At 40.7% G+C, this 15,534-nt stretch overlaps 1 protein-coding gene across 1 annotated transcript in view; it reads left to right on the plus strand.

Annotated features, from left to right (window-relative positions):
- The window catches only part of LOC307230148 (copine-9-like), a gene marked incomplete at its 5' end in the record, with an annotated part of 130,339 nt that extends 116,985 nt beyond the window's left edge, over positions 1-13,354 (plus strand). Inside the window, 4 exons of the mRNA XM_080000374.1 lie at positions 466-568; positions 4,198-4,255; positions 11,438-11,511; positions 12,096-13,354. Coding sequence (XP_079856500.1) covers positions 466-568; positions 4,198-4,255; positions 11,438-11,511; positions 12,096-12,329 — 469 coding nt within the window. The 3' untranslated portion in view covers positions 12,330-13,354. The remainder of the gene's footprint in view (positions 1-465; positions 569-4,197; positions 4,256-11,437; positions 11,512-12,095) is intronic.
- Between the last annotated feature and the right edge of the window lie 2,180 nt (positions 13,355-15,534).

Consider the following 15,534-nt stretch of genomic DNA (forward strand, 5'->3'; position numbering starts at 1 on the left):
GTGAGCCAATCAAATGGTGAGTCAGACAGCATGTCTTCCCTCTGTCTGCTGGGAGCCCACCATTATGCCACACGAGTACACACACACACACACACACACACACACACACACACACATACACAAAATTTCGAAATACAACAGTGGACTAATCTATTGCGCTGAATTGAAACAGATGGTTTGGAGAGCAGCTACCACTTGGACACGCACCCTCGTTTTGGGAGTACTTTTGCAGGCTGTTTGGTTTCATTATGGTCTAGCGGTTCTCCCCGACCTCTGAATCTTTTTCTATTAGTTATTAGTTTGGGGAAATTGGCAGGGTAACAGGTTCCCTTTGAACAACCAAAAATGGACAAGCACAACTGTTGCATACTCTCCTCTTCCCTCATCCGCACACACTAAAACAAACAAGCCGAAAGATTGAATCTTTGAATATGTGTGTGTGTGTGTGTGTGTGTTTGTGGTCAGGTGCGCGGCGGATGTGACCGATGGCTCCCAGTACTTTGTGCTACTGATGATCACAGACGGAGTCATCTCAGATATGGCCCAGACCAAGGAGGCCGTGGTTAACGTGAGTAAGAACCAGCACCGACTTCTTCAAACAAACACACACAAACGCTTGAACGACAAATAAAACTATCAGTGTAGATGGGTAGGAATATATTAACGTTAGATGTCACCATATTCATTATTAATACATTTATCTTTATATCAGTGAATTGTGTTTATTTTTTCACACATTGCAACCACTAAACACTAAACACTACAAAGGGAGTTTTAAACTTTAATTCATGGAACATGGTAGAACATGGGCAAACTACTCGCTGATGTTCTGGAAAAGTCACACTCTCCTATTTTCCTTGACATATTTTGTGATAGGAAACTCAGATACAGTTCATACATTGGCCACTAGGGGTGAGGAGCTGACTGACACAATTACAAATTCGGTGTGAAGCAATATTTAGAGCAGTGGCCCCAATCTCAAATGACCTGGGGGCTACTGGTTGTCTTGAACTTGTTTTGTTTTGGTTTTCTCCTGCTCGTTAGTGAATTGCCTCCTAATCCTGTTAGAAATACCACTCTCATGATCTATTCAATTCTGTTTAATATTTTGAAAACATTAAGTCAAATTTGTGTGGATTAATTAAGCGATGAAAACAATTTGCAGGACAGATTTATCAATATATTCTCACCAGGTAGCGGGCCACATTAAATTGTCTTCCGGGCCGGATGTGGCCCCCGGGCCTGTAGTTTGAGACCGCCGCTTTAGAGCTGCCATGCAAACTCGTAATTCTGAGTTTCTAAACAGGAAAGATACCCTGAAAGATCCCGTACACTGATAATCTAACGTCATTCGAAATGGCTGAACGTAATAAAACCTGAGATATATTTTTGTGATATATTGTGAATTGGAACTCACGATTACACTTGTACTGCCCCTTAAAAGCCAAAGGGAGACCACCAATGTGTTTCCAAGCATCCATACAGCAAGGTGGATGCTCTCATAGCATAGTGTTTGCTCATACCTCATATTACCTAAATCTTAATCTGCATTTGTCTTGTTTTTATTTCTGGAATACAAAATCTTTATTGATTCAATGTGTCTGCATACAATATTACAATACAGCTGGTGCGTCTTTTGTACATTTGAATGTATTTAATAAAAATTCTAATCTTTTACGTAATATACATTGAGATGTACATAATGAGATTCCAGGAGCAATACAGAAAGTAACATATTTCCATGGCAATATTAAACTTCTAAAAAGGCTGACTGGCTAATGTTCATTCAGAGTCAGCATCTATCAGAATAGATATTGGAGACAAGTATCACTATCACACTCTTTGAACTTTGGGTCCAACATTGGGGTCAATTTTGGGTCTATTTTTTATTTTGATGATCCTTATAGAGAGCACAAACAATTCAGTCCCTTCCAAACAATCTTCTATGAAATTTTTGTAAAATTGCCCTAAGAACTTAATGACTCAGGGTTAGGAGTATTTTTCATAAACAATTGTTTTTGAGGTGAAATTGGTAAAAAAAAAAAAAAGTTAAAAAAAACATTTATTTTCCGCAGACATAAAGTGACTTAAATTTCTCCCGATTAAGTGAAAGCTCAACTAACTGTTTAAGCAAAACCTATTGATCAATCGATCAATCTTCTCTAATCCTGACAGATATCAAGCAACATTTAAAAGTTCAACATATCATATTAAAACTCAAAGGCAACTACACAGGCCTAGATGGAAATGTTCAAGTTAACTTTAATACAGTTTATGGTTCTTTCTGTGAAGTTACTGAGAGATACATTCTACCAATATGGCTTTTGTTTTTTAAATCAAGTGCCTGTGAAACTCTGCTGCCAGGAGTTTGTACAAAAACGGCAGGTATTTAGACCTACAGTTAATTGCAGTGGTGGTCACTGGAGATAAAAGTGGTCAAAATCCAGGGAGGGAAATTTGTACTGGGGATGCAACAGAAGACCCCAGTACCAATGACTATCCAATCCCTGTATAGGTTGGATGAGATTGGTAATCCCTTGAGGAAAGAGAGCGAGAGAGATAGGGACTGGGAGAGCGGACTGGGAGAGCGGACTGGGAGAGCGGTCACAAAAGATGAAATAAAGGATAGGTTTTAAAACAGGCCTTATTCAAAATGTTGGTTTCATCATTTATAACTCATTTTATAACACAACTTTGCTAAACACTTTTTACGACATAGAAACGTACCACTCTGCGGCAACTTCTCACTGTGTTTCAATGAGGTCCAATTGTTTAAGCCTTAAAAAAGGTTAAGGTTTTACTTTGTATTTTTAGGTTTATGTTCAGTGACTATCAAACATTTGAATAGTATGAGTAAATCTATAATAAAACATATTATTACCACACAGTTAATTTATTACATTAAATTTTACTCAAGAATTCTAGTTCTCACTGACTCTAAATATTACAATGTGATATTAAGAGTAAGAGTCACAAATGATGACAGTTCATTTAATATATTTTGCTCTACCAAGTTCCGGGTCGCTGCACACAAAAGGCCGCGGCCTGTGGAGCTGTCCTTGGTCATGAGTTTCGACGCAATCTGTGGTTCAGTGCCAGTTTTGACCACTTTATCACTATTACCTTTAACTTTTAAGTTGTTTTTTTCGATATTTTTTGGAACCCTTTTTGTCAATGTTGTCACGCCCATTTTGTACAAAAAATGATACACACATTCATCAAGTTGCTTTTGGAGTGCGTTTTGAAAACATTCTGCTACCTACAGATGCAGTGACAGTAATAATAATTATAATAATAATGTCTAAATATAATTTACAGATCACTGGAAAGTCAGGAAGTGACACCCCTTATAAAGGTGCTTCAGTTGACCAGCTCTCTGAAGACGATCGTGCAGCGCCGGCCTTTTTGGCCTTTTTTTTGTCTCACAATTACCACCAGGTCTCTGCAGACGATAATAGCGTGACTTTAACTGCGTGTGGCTATTAGTGCTGGTGTTTGTGAATTTGACGCTATTTGCAACCAGGACGCAAAAGCCGCGCAATCGCTTTGTGAATTTGCCCCTGAGTCTTCATATATTTTACCAAGAAATAAGGTCACTAACTGTGCATTTTATCAGGTTTTTCAGGGCTATACTTCTACTGCACTTCCTCAAATGAGCTCTCTTGGCTACATCTGTACTAGCGTAAGAGACGAGAGATAGTAAGTTGCGTTGCTTCCCACTGCCAACCTACTGTAGCCAACGTTACACTTTGGATATACTGCGGAAATTGCAAAAAGTTGTTATAAAAAACATGCAAAAATTACTGTTCAAACATATTCTAAATACACACTAAAAAACACATGACTATAACGTGAGCTTCCTGTTTCTCAAAAGGAGATTAAACAGGTATTAATGACAAGAAGCAACATTTTAATAAGGCCTGGGTTGATTCATTAATTCATGAAATTAATTTAAGATTAATTTTAAGCCAAATTATATGGGTGCTTTATGTTGATATATGAGATATGATATATGAGTATTCGTAAGTAAATGACTTGTGTAAATGTGTGTGTGTGTGTGTGTGTGTGTGTGTGTGTGTGTGTCTGTGTGTGTGTGTGTGTGTGTGTGTGTGTGTGTGTGTGTGTGTGTGTGTGTGTGTGTGTGTGTGTGTGTGTTAATAGCATGGTTCATAGCCATTTTCTGTACCTTCTCCACAGGCATCTGCTCTGCCCATGTCCATCATCATAGTGGGGGTGGGCCCCGCTGAGTTTGACGGTGAGTGTTTGTGCATTATTCTTTTATTTTAATAAATATCGGTGTCTGTATATTTGTCAAGTGCTGGCAAGAACTTCTGTGCAACTGGAGTGAGTCACACTGCCAAGCTCAGCATGAGACAAGCCATATGCCTGCAAACATGCATACATATGCACATATGGATTTGTGTTCATACACAGTGGATCAAGCCCATGCAGAAACGTTCAATAAGGAAATTGAGCACATTGTTGTAATTTGTTTTATTTGGAGAAATGGGACATAGGAACAACTAGGTGAGTAAAGATCATGAGTGCCCCAACGTTCCTCACCTCAAAATATGCATATGTTGCCTAGAAAATCCGCTACCTCGATGGCCATTCACACTTGAAAAACAAGCCTAATAAAAGGGGACCATGGACATCAAGGGGCAAAAGGTCAGGTGCCCCCCCCGCCCTGCACATGCCTGCAATGCATCCATATTCTGTATTATTGATATGTATCGTGTGATATGTATTGTTTGTATGTATGTTGATATGTATGTATGTATAACATGCACATGGAAACACACACACACACACACACACACACATACTGTACAGACAGACAATAGAGCCATTTCCCAATGGAATATGTGTGTTTGGTCTCTGGTCATTGGGACCAGAGACCAAATCAGTTAGGGTTTTTTTGGGGTTTTTTTTTTAAGCAAATTTGTTCCTTGTGTTGATCAAATATATGTTTGTTGAGGTGGCTTCTACTGAGTCTGAATATTGTTGTATATCATTCCAGTATTGCCAAACCTCCTATTGTAGAACTAATAAGCTTCTGATTATAACCATATTAACAAAGCTTGTTCAAAGTGATTAAGGGTAATTTATAAAGGACTCAATGGCTTGCTGTCAAACCAGGGACTAATGGAATGTTTACAGCTAATTTATGTTCTCATATACTGTATGTGTACTAAGAGACGCTCCAGTGAGAATTTTAGAAATGTTTTGTGAATGAGGCCTTTTTTTTTAATAGCTACCGCCCTTCAAGTGATGTGTCATTGGTCAACTAGGGACGAAGGTAGAACCCAGATGCAGACACAGAGACAAAGGCAAGGTTAGGTAACACTAAATAATTTTACTTGGAGTACAATAGGGAAACTGTGGACGCAGAAAACTTTGAGAAGGTAGTACTCAAAGGGGCCAGGTAACATCAAACGTAGAAGGAATGACAAACTAGCAACAAGACACACTGAGGGCAGGGAATAAATGCACATGGGGGACAGTTGCCCGAGCCTTCCTCCAGGTTCAGACGGAAAAGACTGCCAATTCCTTGGTACCCAAGTGCACTCAAACAGGGAAAGATCGGTTGATGATGAAGGCAGGGTGTTGTGGGCATGCTCCACCCAAGCCTACTCCATGTGGACTGGACAGTCTTACTTAAGACCTCCTTGAGGTGATGGTACACCAACAGTACTCAGGTGAGGTCAGGATACTCAGAGGAACTGACAGCTACGGACATAATATGTGGAACCGCTGTATTTTGTCTGAGACAGTGGTCATGGACAAAGGAACTCCAGTCTAAAACGGTGCTTGATTCCCAATCAATGTTTGGATTATGCAGTTTTAACCAAGGGTAACCTAACACAATAGGGACATGGGGTGACATAGCGATCTACTCTCAGTCAGTTACATTGCAAAGCCCATGTCCAAGATAAATGCTTACAGACATGGCTACCTACATACATGCCTAATGCCCTAACAAATCCCTCTGCCACCCTTATGCCGACCATCCTTGTTTATTCTGAATATTTGGGAAATATGGCCGCTACGGACTGTTTTATTACAGTAAGAAGCAAAGGGTTACTTGGTTTGGTGAAACTAAAAGGCCAAATCCGGTGGCTCTTTGCAGCAGCATTTTACTCGCGCACACACACGCCTCACTGAAAGATAAGCACGCATTGAAGAAAACTTCCTGCCCCGAGTCAAGCCAATCAGCGCCGCTGGGGCGCTGATTTCCCCGACTCGTAGCAGGTGTGTCGCCGCGGGGAGAAGCCCGTGCTGGCATCCGCAGACCGTGACTTAACCAAGCCCCTCTGTCTGCCACACTGCGTTATCCTCCTACCGTGATTATAAAAAATAATGTTGATAAAGGAGTTCTTGTCTTCTTTTTCCCCACTAAAACCAAACAGTGGTGCCCCCTTAAATATGTCTATTATTTGGGCTTCTATTATTTTATTTTATTAAAAGTTGACAATTGATACTTGGATTTTGAAAACAAAACCCTGCATAAAAAAACTCTTCACTCAGCCTTTGTGCGTCTCTCTGGGAGAAACGCTCCCTCATCAACATCCCCCTTCCAACAGTCCGACTAAAACGGGGTCTGTTGGGTTGAGGACCCCTATTTTAGTCGGTATATAATACAGCTGTTTCTAACAAAATCTCGATGCCCATTCACGCAAAAAAATAATGAGATGAATGAGAATGAGACCCCGTGGTGTGTGTGTGAGACAAGGTGATTGGCAGTTTGAGTTTATTAATAGCACGTCACGGCCAACTTTGCAATTACACTCCTCAGCCTGTCTACGGTAGAGCTAAAAACAGGGAATGGCACTACTAGTTGGTGCGCTGATATTAGCCAGGTTTCACTAAATGGACTGGAACGCAGACACTAACCCCTGCCTCTCCAGTAAAGAACACACAAGATGCATTTTTCACATGGGGAACATGGGGAAACAAGTTTATTTTTAATTTTTTATGCATTTTCAAAGTACGTACACACACACACACACACACACACACACACACACACACACACACCACTGGAGTCACCAGAAATGTTTCATAGGGGTGGCCAGATTGGACTACAGAAAATGTTAGGGTGGCACACCAAAACCTTGCTGGTAGGGCGGGGGTGGGGGGTGGAGTTTATACATCTCATATCGGGCATGTCACAGCAACATGGTGGGGCATACCGTTAGTGGTGGACAAACAACGTTCATTTCAACACGTTTCAAATTACCTATCAGATCTGGGGTGGCTAGAATGCACTAGAATCGCCACAACACACACACACACACACACACACACACACACACACACACACACACACACGTACACACACACACACACACACACACACAAACACCCACACACACACACACAAACACACACACACATACACACACACATACACACACACACACACACACACACACCCATACACAAACACACACACAAACACACACACACATACACACACACACACACACACGTACACATACACATTCACATACACACACACACATTTTTCGTGGGTACGGACAAGATTGTTTCGAAGCTGATTTTAATTTGTTCTCAAATGAGTGCACAAGGTGCTCAGGAGGGAGGGGGTAGGTTGTCTAGTAATCGGAAGATTGCGGGGGATTTAAGTGTACAAAATAATAACAAATGTAATGTTTGATGTGTCGTTGAATTAACAATCCATCTGATTTTCCCTTTAAGTTTCACCATGTACAGTTGATGATTGACACCTTTTAAACATCTTTCCTGAAAAAGGTTATTTGAATGTAATATATATATAGAATGCATATAATAACTAGAATCAGAGCTGATTTTACTTATTAATATGCAATTTCTTTCGAAGTGCTATTTAATGGCTTTAAGAACTTTGTCACTCTGCTCAACACCCGGCACTTTGCGATGCATATTAAACAGGGTTTCAGGTTTTTAAACCAATTTCAGTGTGCTTTGGTGTACCCTCTGCAGTCTCAAAAGTGGACACCTTCCTGGCTAGGTAAGATAAATTAAGCGCCCCTCCTGTTTTATTCATGTGTGGAAAATGTGGTTCATTGTGTGGACATTGAGTTGCCGGACGGTTGATTCGACCCCCACGGCATCACTCTGACCCCAACACACTCGGGGCTTTTCAAATGAAAAGGCCCACCTCGTTGACACCCTCCTTGTATCTCTTCTATCCCCTGTGTCTATCTGTGTTACTTAAAATATATATATATATATATATATATATATATATATATATATATATATATAAGTATTCAGAAATGTTATCAGAAGCTAAATAGAAAATGAATTGGTTCACACTGTACATATATGACAAAAGAATAAAATAAAATATATATAATCAAAGTAAAATAGCACATTTAAAATGTAATTGTAAAGTTATATATATCAGACTATATCAGTTATATACTGCATGTAAGACTTGACTGGATTAGTATGTTAAAGTTAAATTATGAAATCAAGTAATAGTAAAATTAAACATTGAAAAGTAGAGGAAAGATACATGAGTCATTACCATGTGGAGCAGCTGACGTATTGCCCAAGTGATCATTTCCAGAGGTACAGTATCGAGCTACAGAGCTATCAATACTGAGATAGATAATTAGTTAGTTAGATAGACAGACAGACAGACAAACAAATAGATAGATAGATAGATAGATAGATAGATAGATAGATAGACAGACAGACAGACAGACAGACAGACAGACAGACAGACAGACAGACAGACAAACAAATAGATATACAGACAGACAGACAGACAGACAGACAGACAGACAGACAGACAGACAGACAGACAGACAGACAGTTAGACAGTTATTATATAGTTTGTTTATTAGTTTATTATTATAATATAAGAATTAGATCATTAATTAGAACACAAATAGTGAATGAATAAGCAATAAACCTGAGTAATCACCTGAAAGCACTTGCAATATAGAAGTAAGGCTAAGATTTTAATTGATATAAATATATACCTAAGATACACTATTAGGCTTAAGATAGGCTATTACAACAACTTCTAAAATACTAAAATAAAATCTTAAATGGTGTGAAATAAACTGTGTATAGACAGATTATATATCAAATGCAATGCAAATATAGACATATACATAGATAGACATATAAAGTTAAATACATACCATACACAATATCCTGCGGAAGTGTGTTACAGTCCAGTTTGGCAGAAGATGGAGGATTTTGGGTGTATGTAGAGAATCTGATGTTCAATTTCAAGTTCAAGATATTGTCACAACACAGATAATTCATTCTACTATATAATTATAGGACCCAGAATCGTGATTGTGGTGCTGCCCCTTGCGACCCGGCTGTGCGAGCACCTTGTGTCGTTTACGCACATTTTTGTATTTTTAATGTGTGTGAGATCACTTGTTTTATTGAGTGTTAAGTATGAAGATGTAAATGCTTGTCACCGAATCAGAAGTGGAGGTGGTATATTGCTTGTGAGCGCCACTGCTACGGGGGAAATAGTTGGAAACCTGATAGTTGGAGACCTCTTGCTAGTTTGGACTTTTTCAAGCAGATGCTGACATGGAGTGAGAGAGAAGTCTGCAATTACCTTACCCGCTTGCCTCCCAGTGTCCCAGAGCCATGCGAGTGCGGGATAGGCAGGGCGGGTGACATCCTATGACCCTTCCTGTTGAGCTAATGATGTGCCTAGGTCCCGGGCAGTTATTGGCCCGCAGCTGAAACGGTGAATTAAAGACTTGCAACTTGTGGGTGGCTTGTTATGGAATGTGTTAACAAAAAAGTCATGGGGAATTCTACTCTGAGATTGGCTGGCCCATAAGGGTGTGGGCAATATATCCATATAATATTGACATCATGATATGAGACCAGATATTGTCTGGGATTTTGGTTAATGTAAATTACAATATAGTTAAAAGTTATTATATCCACATTACTAATGATTGTTTCTCAAATATTTCTTGTGTGTAAATATCTTACAAAAGTCACCCCCAAATAAAGTCTAAATGATCGATACCGAGACATTCGTCAAAACATATTGTGATATTTGATTTTGGCAATATCGGCCAGTCCTAAGAATAATGTTTTTTTTGTGGAGTATTTGCATACTACGATATTTCATAAAATGGGAATTTCTGCATACTATTTGAGCATACTTGCTCTCAGACACATAGGTATGTTCACATACTAATTTTTCATACTAAGTAGCATGCTAGTAGGCCTAGGCACTTTTAGACTTAACTGTCAAATCCAAGAGAGAGATGGAGTCCATCAAAATGCGGACTCGAGACCAAGTCCATACTTAAGCACGAGAACCCTGGGTGAGAGGCTTTTTTTATTGCACATGTAGTGCACATACAGCACATATTATGTCTTGTGTTATTATTAGACCACACACACACACACACACACACACACACACACACACACACACACACACACACACACACACACACACACACAAGCAAGCAAGCTTGATGCCTAATTTACACAATCCAGCAGACCCCCTCCAACAAACAGTGCCTCATTCTCTGCCAGCCTTGATATCCTCGTCTTTCAAATCATTATTCCGTTTCATTCTCAACACCCCCTCCCAACGCATACACACACACACACACACACAGACACACACACAGACACACACACACACACACACACACACACACACACACACACACACACACACACACACACACACACACACACACACACACACACAAATCCATGCACATGCTCATTCCTTTGAGTCCCTCGCTCTTGATCCTGATTTCTGTGTCTCCATCCGTTGGGACCTGTTCCTGTCTCTCTCACTCTCTTTCACCACCGATGTCTTGCCAAGACCCTCTCTCTGGCTTTCCTCGTTCCCCCTCCCCAGCTGCGGCTGACCAACATCTGTCAAATAACTCCCTGGCACCCCCCCCACCTCGCGAACCACGATCCTAATGCACCCCGCCTCTGCTTTCCTCTTATTTTCATTTTTTTTTAATGTAGGTATTTTCCTCACTCCTTTTCGTTTCTTCTTCATGTCATACCATCCACGGCTTTCCTCTAGCTCTTCGCCGTGACGAGGAAATCATAGCGCCAAGAAAACCATGCAGAAACGACTCTCAATGAGTCTGTACCCTGAGTATCCAATCGTACCTCCTTCGTCTCTCTCTGCTCGTGAAAATCGGTCCAGAACGTAAGCACCGTCCTTGATCTGGACCCTCTGGAGGTCTCTGAGGGCTTCTGTGAGGCCTGACCCGCAGCTGGAGCTGGTGGGGGAGGACACAGCAACCTTATGCCTTAGGCATCTGCTGCTATTGGTTCATAAATGTATTCATTTATTATTGGCAAGTCTACACGCTACATGGAATCTTATCCTCCTCCTTAACAGCGGTGGGTTTAAGTATAAAATGATTCATTTGAAATGTTTCCTTTCGTTTCGCAGCCATGGAGGAGCTTGACGGAGATGAAGTGAGGGTCTCCTCAAGGGGGCGCTTTGCTGAGAGAGACATCGTCCAGGTAAAGTCTCCATAAGGTTTCTAATACATTGAAACCATAATCTACAATTGCAAGTTACATGCCTAACTGAAGATATTTTGGAAGTTTACCATGATAGTTATGGTAAAATAACACACATTTTGCTCAAATGCGCAAAGATTTTTTATTAGTGCTTTGTCCTCTTTTACATTTCATTTCCGTAACATTTTAGTGTCCAGCTCTTTTCTAAAGAAAAAGCTCCATCGTCAGCAATCTTCAGAAAATGTTTGCTCCTAATGGATACTTTTATAGAGATCCTTTCCTTTTTTCCTTCTCATTTCTTATTTTGAAATGCAGAGTTAAAGGTCATCAACCGCCTCGATAAAAACATCCCCATCACCTTATTTAAAACTTCCCTTGCAACAAAAAGAGAATTGCACATTTACTCTTGCTGTACAAGGGGTTCTATTTTTAGCTTGAATCTGGGACCTTACTCTCAATGCAGTTTGGTTGATAATACCATGAACGTATACAGTTTTGATACCCAGTCCAGTGATTAAGTCAAAGAGAAAAAACAGGTGTACATTGACATTACCTCAATTTATTTATCCCCTCCCCCGGTCTAGTTTGTCCCATTCCGGGACTACATCGACCGTTCGGGGAACCAGGTCCTGAGCATGGCGCGGCTGGCCAAGGACGTCCTGGCAGAGATCCCCGACCAGCTGCTGTCCTTCATGAAGAGTCGGGGGATCGAGCCGCGGCCCGCCGTGCCAGCCACCTCAGACTCTCCCGGCGGCATGGCCACCACCACAACCACCGCCACCGCCCCGGCCCCTAAGGGGCGCAGCACGCACACCTGAAAGCCGAGCGGAGGAGGCAGCTTGAGGACTTGAGCAAGGGAAGATGTTGTATTGTCTATGTGTGTGTGTGTGTGTGTGTGTGTGTGTGTGTGCCTGTGTGCATGCGTGCGTGCGTGTGTTTGTGTAGTCACTGAAGAGACTAAACGATTGGAAAAGTTCAGTACGAGGGAATGGGGGGGACGGACACCATAAACGGAAGTGAAAATTTGCATTTATTTTAACCCCTTCCTTGGAGTCTTTGATGCCGGCCTTGGCTACAAAAACCGCCGGAAAGGGCCGAGACAGTTCCTATGGAAAAAAACCCATTGTGTGAGCTTGTCTCTCTCCTCCAGCTACGTACCGCATGCAGCAACTTCTCCGCGGTTTCTGAGGCAGAGTGTTTCTCCATCCAGCCCACTTTCGGTTTCCATGACGATGCCGTTGGCGGTAACGATGAGGGTTTTCCTAAGTACACCATAGAAAATACTGTAAGTAGCAGGGGCTATCGTGTGTCAATTTACTTGTAGAAAGATGTGACGTGAGAAGCCTGCATCCTTTTTCCCCCGCGTTTGCTCGTTTAATTTGTTTTTCCTCAGGGAAAAAAATAAAATAAAATAAAATAAAATAAAATAAAATGGGAAGTTTTCACTTGGAACTAATAAATGTGAAAAGCTGAAAATGAGAAAAAAAAAAGGGCGGAACGTAAGAAAACAAAGTCGCCATCCCACACCTGTACTTTTAATTTTTCGCCGTAACTCAGTCGTGGAGATGAAATTGACTTTTTTTTTCACAATAGTAAGGTTTGGTAAGACCTTTTTATCTTTCAAGGTGTTGCATCTGATGGTGGAACGTGTGAGGGTCAGAAAGGAAGCGGCACCGCGCAACGAGGGCGCGGCTCACCGGTTGATCAACTTACTCTCTGCGTACTCTCGAAGAATCTCAAGACCCATTTCCTTTTTTTTTTTTTTTTTTTTTTCTTTTATCAATTTCTCACTTTTTCGGCTCCGATCACCGTCTGGAGATGAATCATTCATGAGGCTGTCGGGCGACGGTGTCCCGCCAAGAGTAGGTACCTGTTTGGAATTAGAATTGTCGGCCAGTGTGATGAGTTTTTGTTTTGTTTTATTATTATTATTATTATTATCGTTATTATTATTATTATTATTATTATTATTATATCAACAAGAAGCCCCGAGCCCACATGTAGCAAAAGGATGTGCGGAATGATTCAGGGTCACCTTCACCGGTAAGAGAGCGCGAGATAGAGTCCTCCGCAACTCAGCCTGTTCTGATGGAGGCGGTGATGCATAGGGTTTTTCCACCTGGTCCCAACGGTTGAGAAAAAGGTTGAACGAGGATTTATTTAACACTTTGAGGTGATTATTTGTGCCCTTTTGTTTTTAGCTTTTTGCAGGAGGCAAGGTTCTCTTGAACATTAGCCTTCTCCCTCAATTTCCTCCTCTCTCTCTCTCTCTCACCCGCCTCCACAGACAGATAGATGCAGCGCAGTTGAAACGTTTGCAGCCGACCTTCGGCACTTATTGTAAGCACTTATTCTTTTTATTTACTCCATCGCAGAATCTACTTTCCACCATCGCACGTCGCATATCTAAGCTCCTAATTGGAATTTATTATTTATGTATTTTTCTTTTAACTACAACTGCTATACATATTAGCAATAAACAAATTAAATGGTAGTATAACTCGTTAACATTCATTTAAAAAAAGATGTATAGTATAAGTTACAGGTTCTAAAACAATATTTATTGTAGGGATAAAATACCTATAAATTGTGGGACAATAGTATTCACTAACATCATAGCAGCAAGATTGAATCATTTATTGTTCTGGACTACAGAGGAGTCAGCGTGTAGAAATATTGTCAGTATCAGAAAGTACATGGACATGTGGCCTTATTTCTGTCATAAAACCCCAAAAGTGTGTGTGCACGGAAGTATTCTATTTTTATATGACTGCACAATACAAGAAAATGTATGTGGTTTTGCATGCTTAGTTGGCGGACACGCTGCCAAAAGCGGTAGTCGTTGAGACTTAATAACTTTTGTTGTGAAAAAACAAACTTTGAAAAAAAACAACAAAAAAAAACAGACATTCCTAAATGTTTGTGTGCCGTGCAGGGTTTTGGATTCTGAAACCAAGATGTCTTATTATCTACCGTTCTTTATTGTGTACAGTACACTCACTTGGACTGCCAACATAATCCAAACTATATATAGGAGATGTATTAATAGTTGATTTATATCACACCGGTGTTTTTAAAGCCTGGTTCACATCGAATGCATAAACGTACCCGACAGTCGCATCCTCTCCTAGTGACCGTCGGATGAACTGCGCCTGGGTTTTGCGTCACAAAATATGTCGGGAAGACGGGAAAGATGTTTTTCCCCAAGCACAACAGTGAGTGGCTTGCTCAGCTGGACATTCACCATGTTTCTGACTTTTGAAATTCATGACTTATTTACTTAGTTTTAAGGCCAATTCCAAAAAAACTAACAAAAAAACAAAACTTGAATTTCGTTGAAAAATGTGAACGCATCCCGGAGCCTCGATCGGACGCGGAAATTCCGCACCGCAGCTTTTCGCACGCAAAATCCGACTCTCCATAGGAATGAATGGATTTCCGGTTTGTTCTTGTCGTTTGCCGTTTGAGGTGTGAAGCAGGCTTAAGACACGGTTCGTGCATGTGTGTTTGTCGTGTGATCAAAACATACACAAGTCATCAAGTCACACCACTCGATGGTTATTTTTATATGATGCATGTCGGCCTTTGTATACCGTTTGTACAGTTGACGATATCTACGTCCCTTGACAGACGATGATGCTTAAGCTGCTGACTGCTTTAACCATTCTAGTGCGGTCTCTGCTTATGGAGACTGTGTTGATACATTTCAGTCGACATACCGAATGTTTTGTGAACAGTCTTCCCGCTCAATTTGATTTCTCTCTGATAGGTTATTTTTGTTTCGTCTCTTTTGTTGCTGGTCGGAAACAATTCACGAGTTTGTATGTTTTATAGCTTTTGATTAGGAATCAAATAAAGAAATGACGTCCGATCCAAGATGGGGCGAAGGTTTTTTGACACTGGGAAACACAGGCCGCTGTTTCCCAATGCTGCTGGAAATTTGCAATCATCGTTTATGTTGTGATATGTTGTGGCTGTCACGGACTGGAAGACTTCACAGTGAATTAAGATTCGCGCAAAAAA

Source organism: Zeus faber, assembly GCF_960531495.2.
Source record: "Zeus faber genome assembly, chromosome: 5".
Taxonomy (NCBI): Eukaryota; Metazoa; Chordata; class Actinopteri; order Zeiformes; family Zeidae; genus Zeus; species Zeus faber.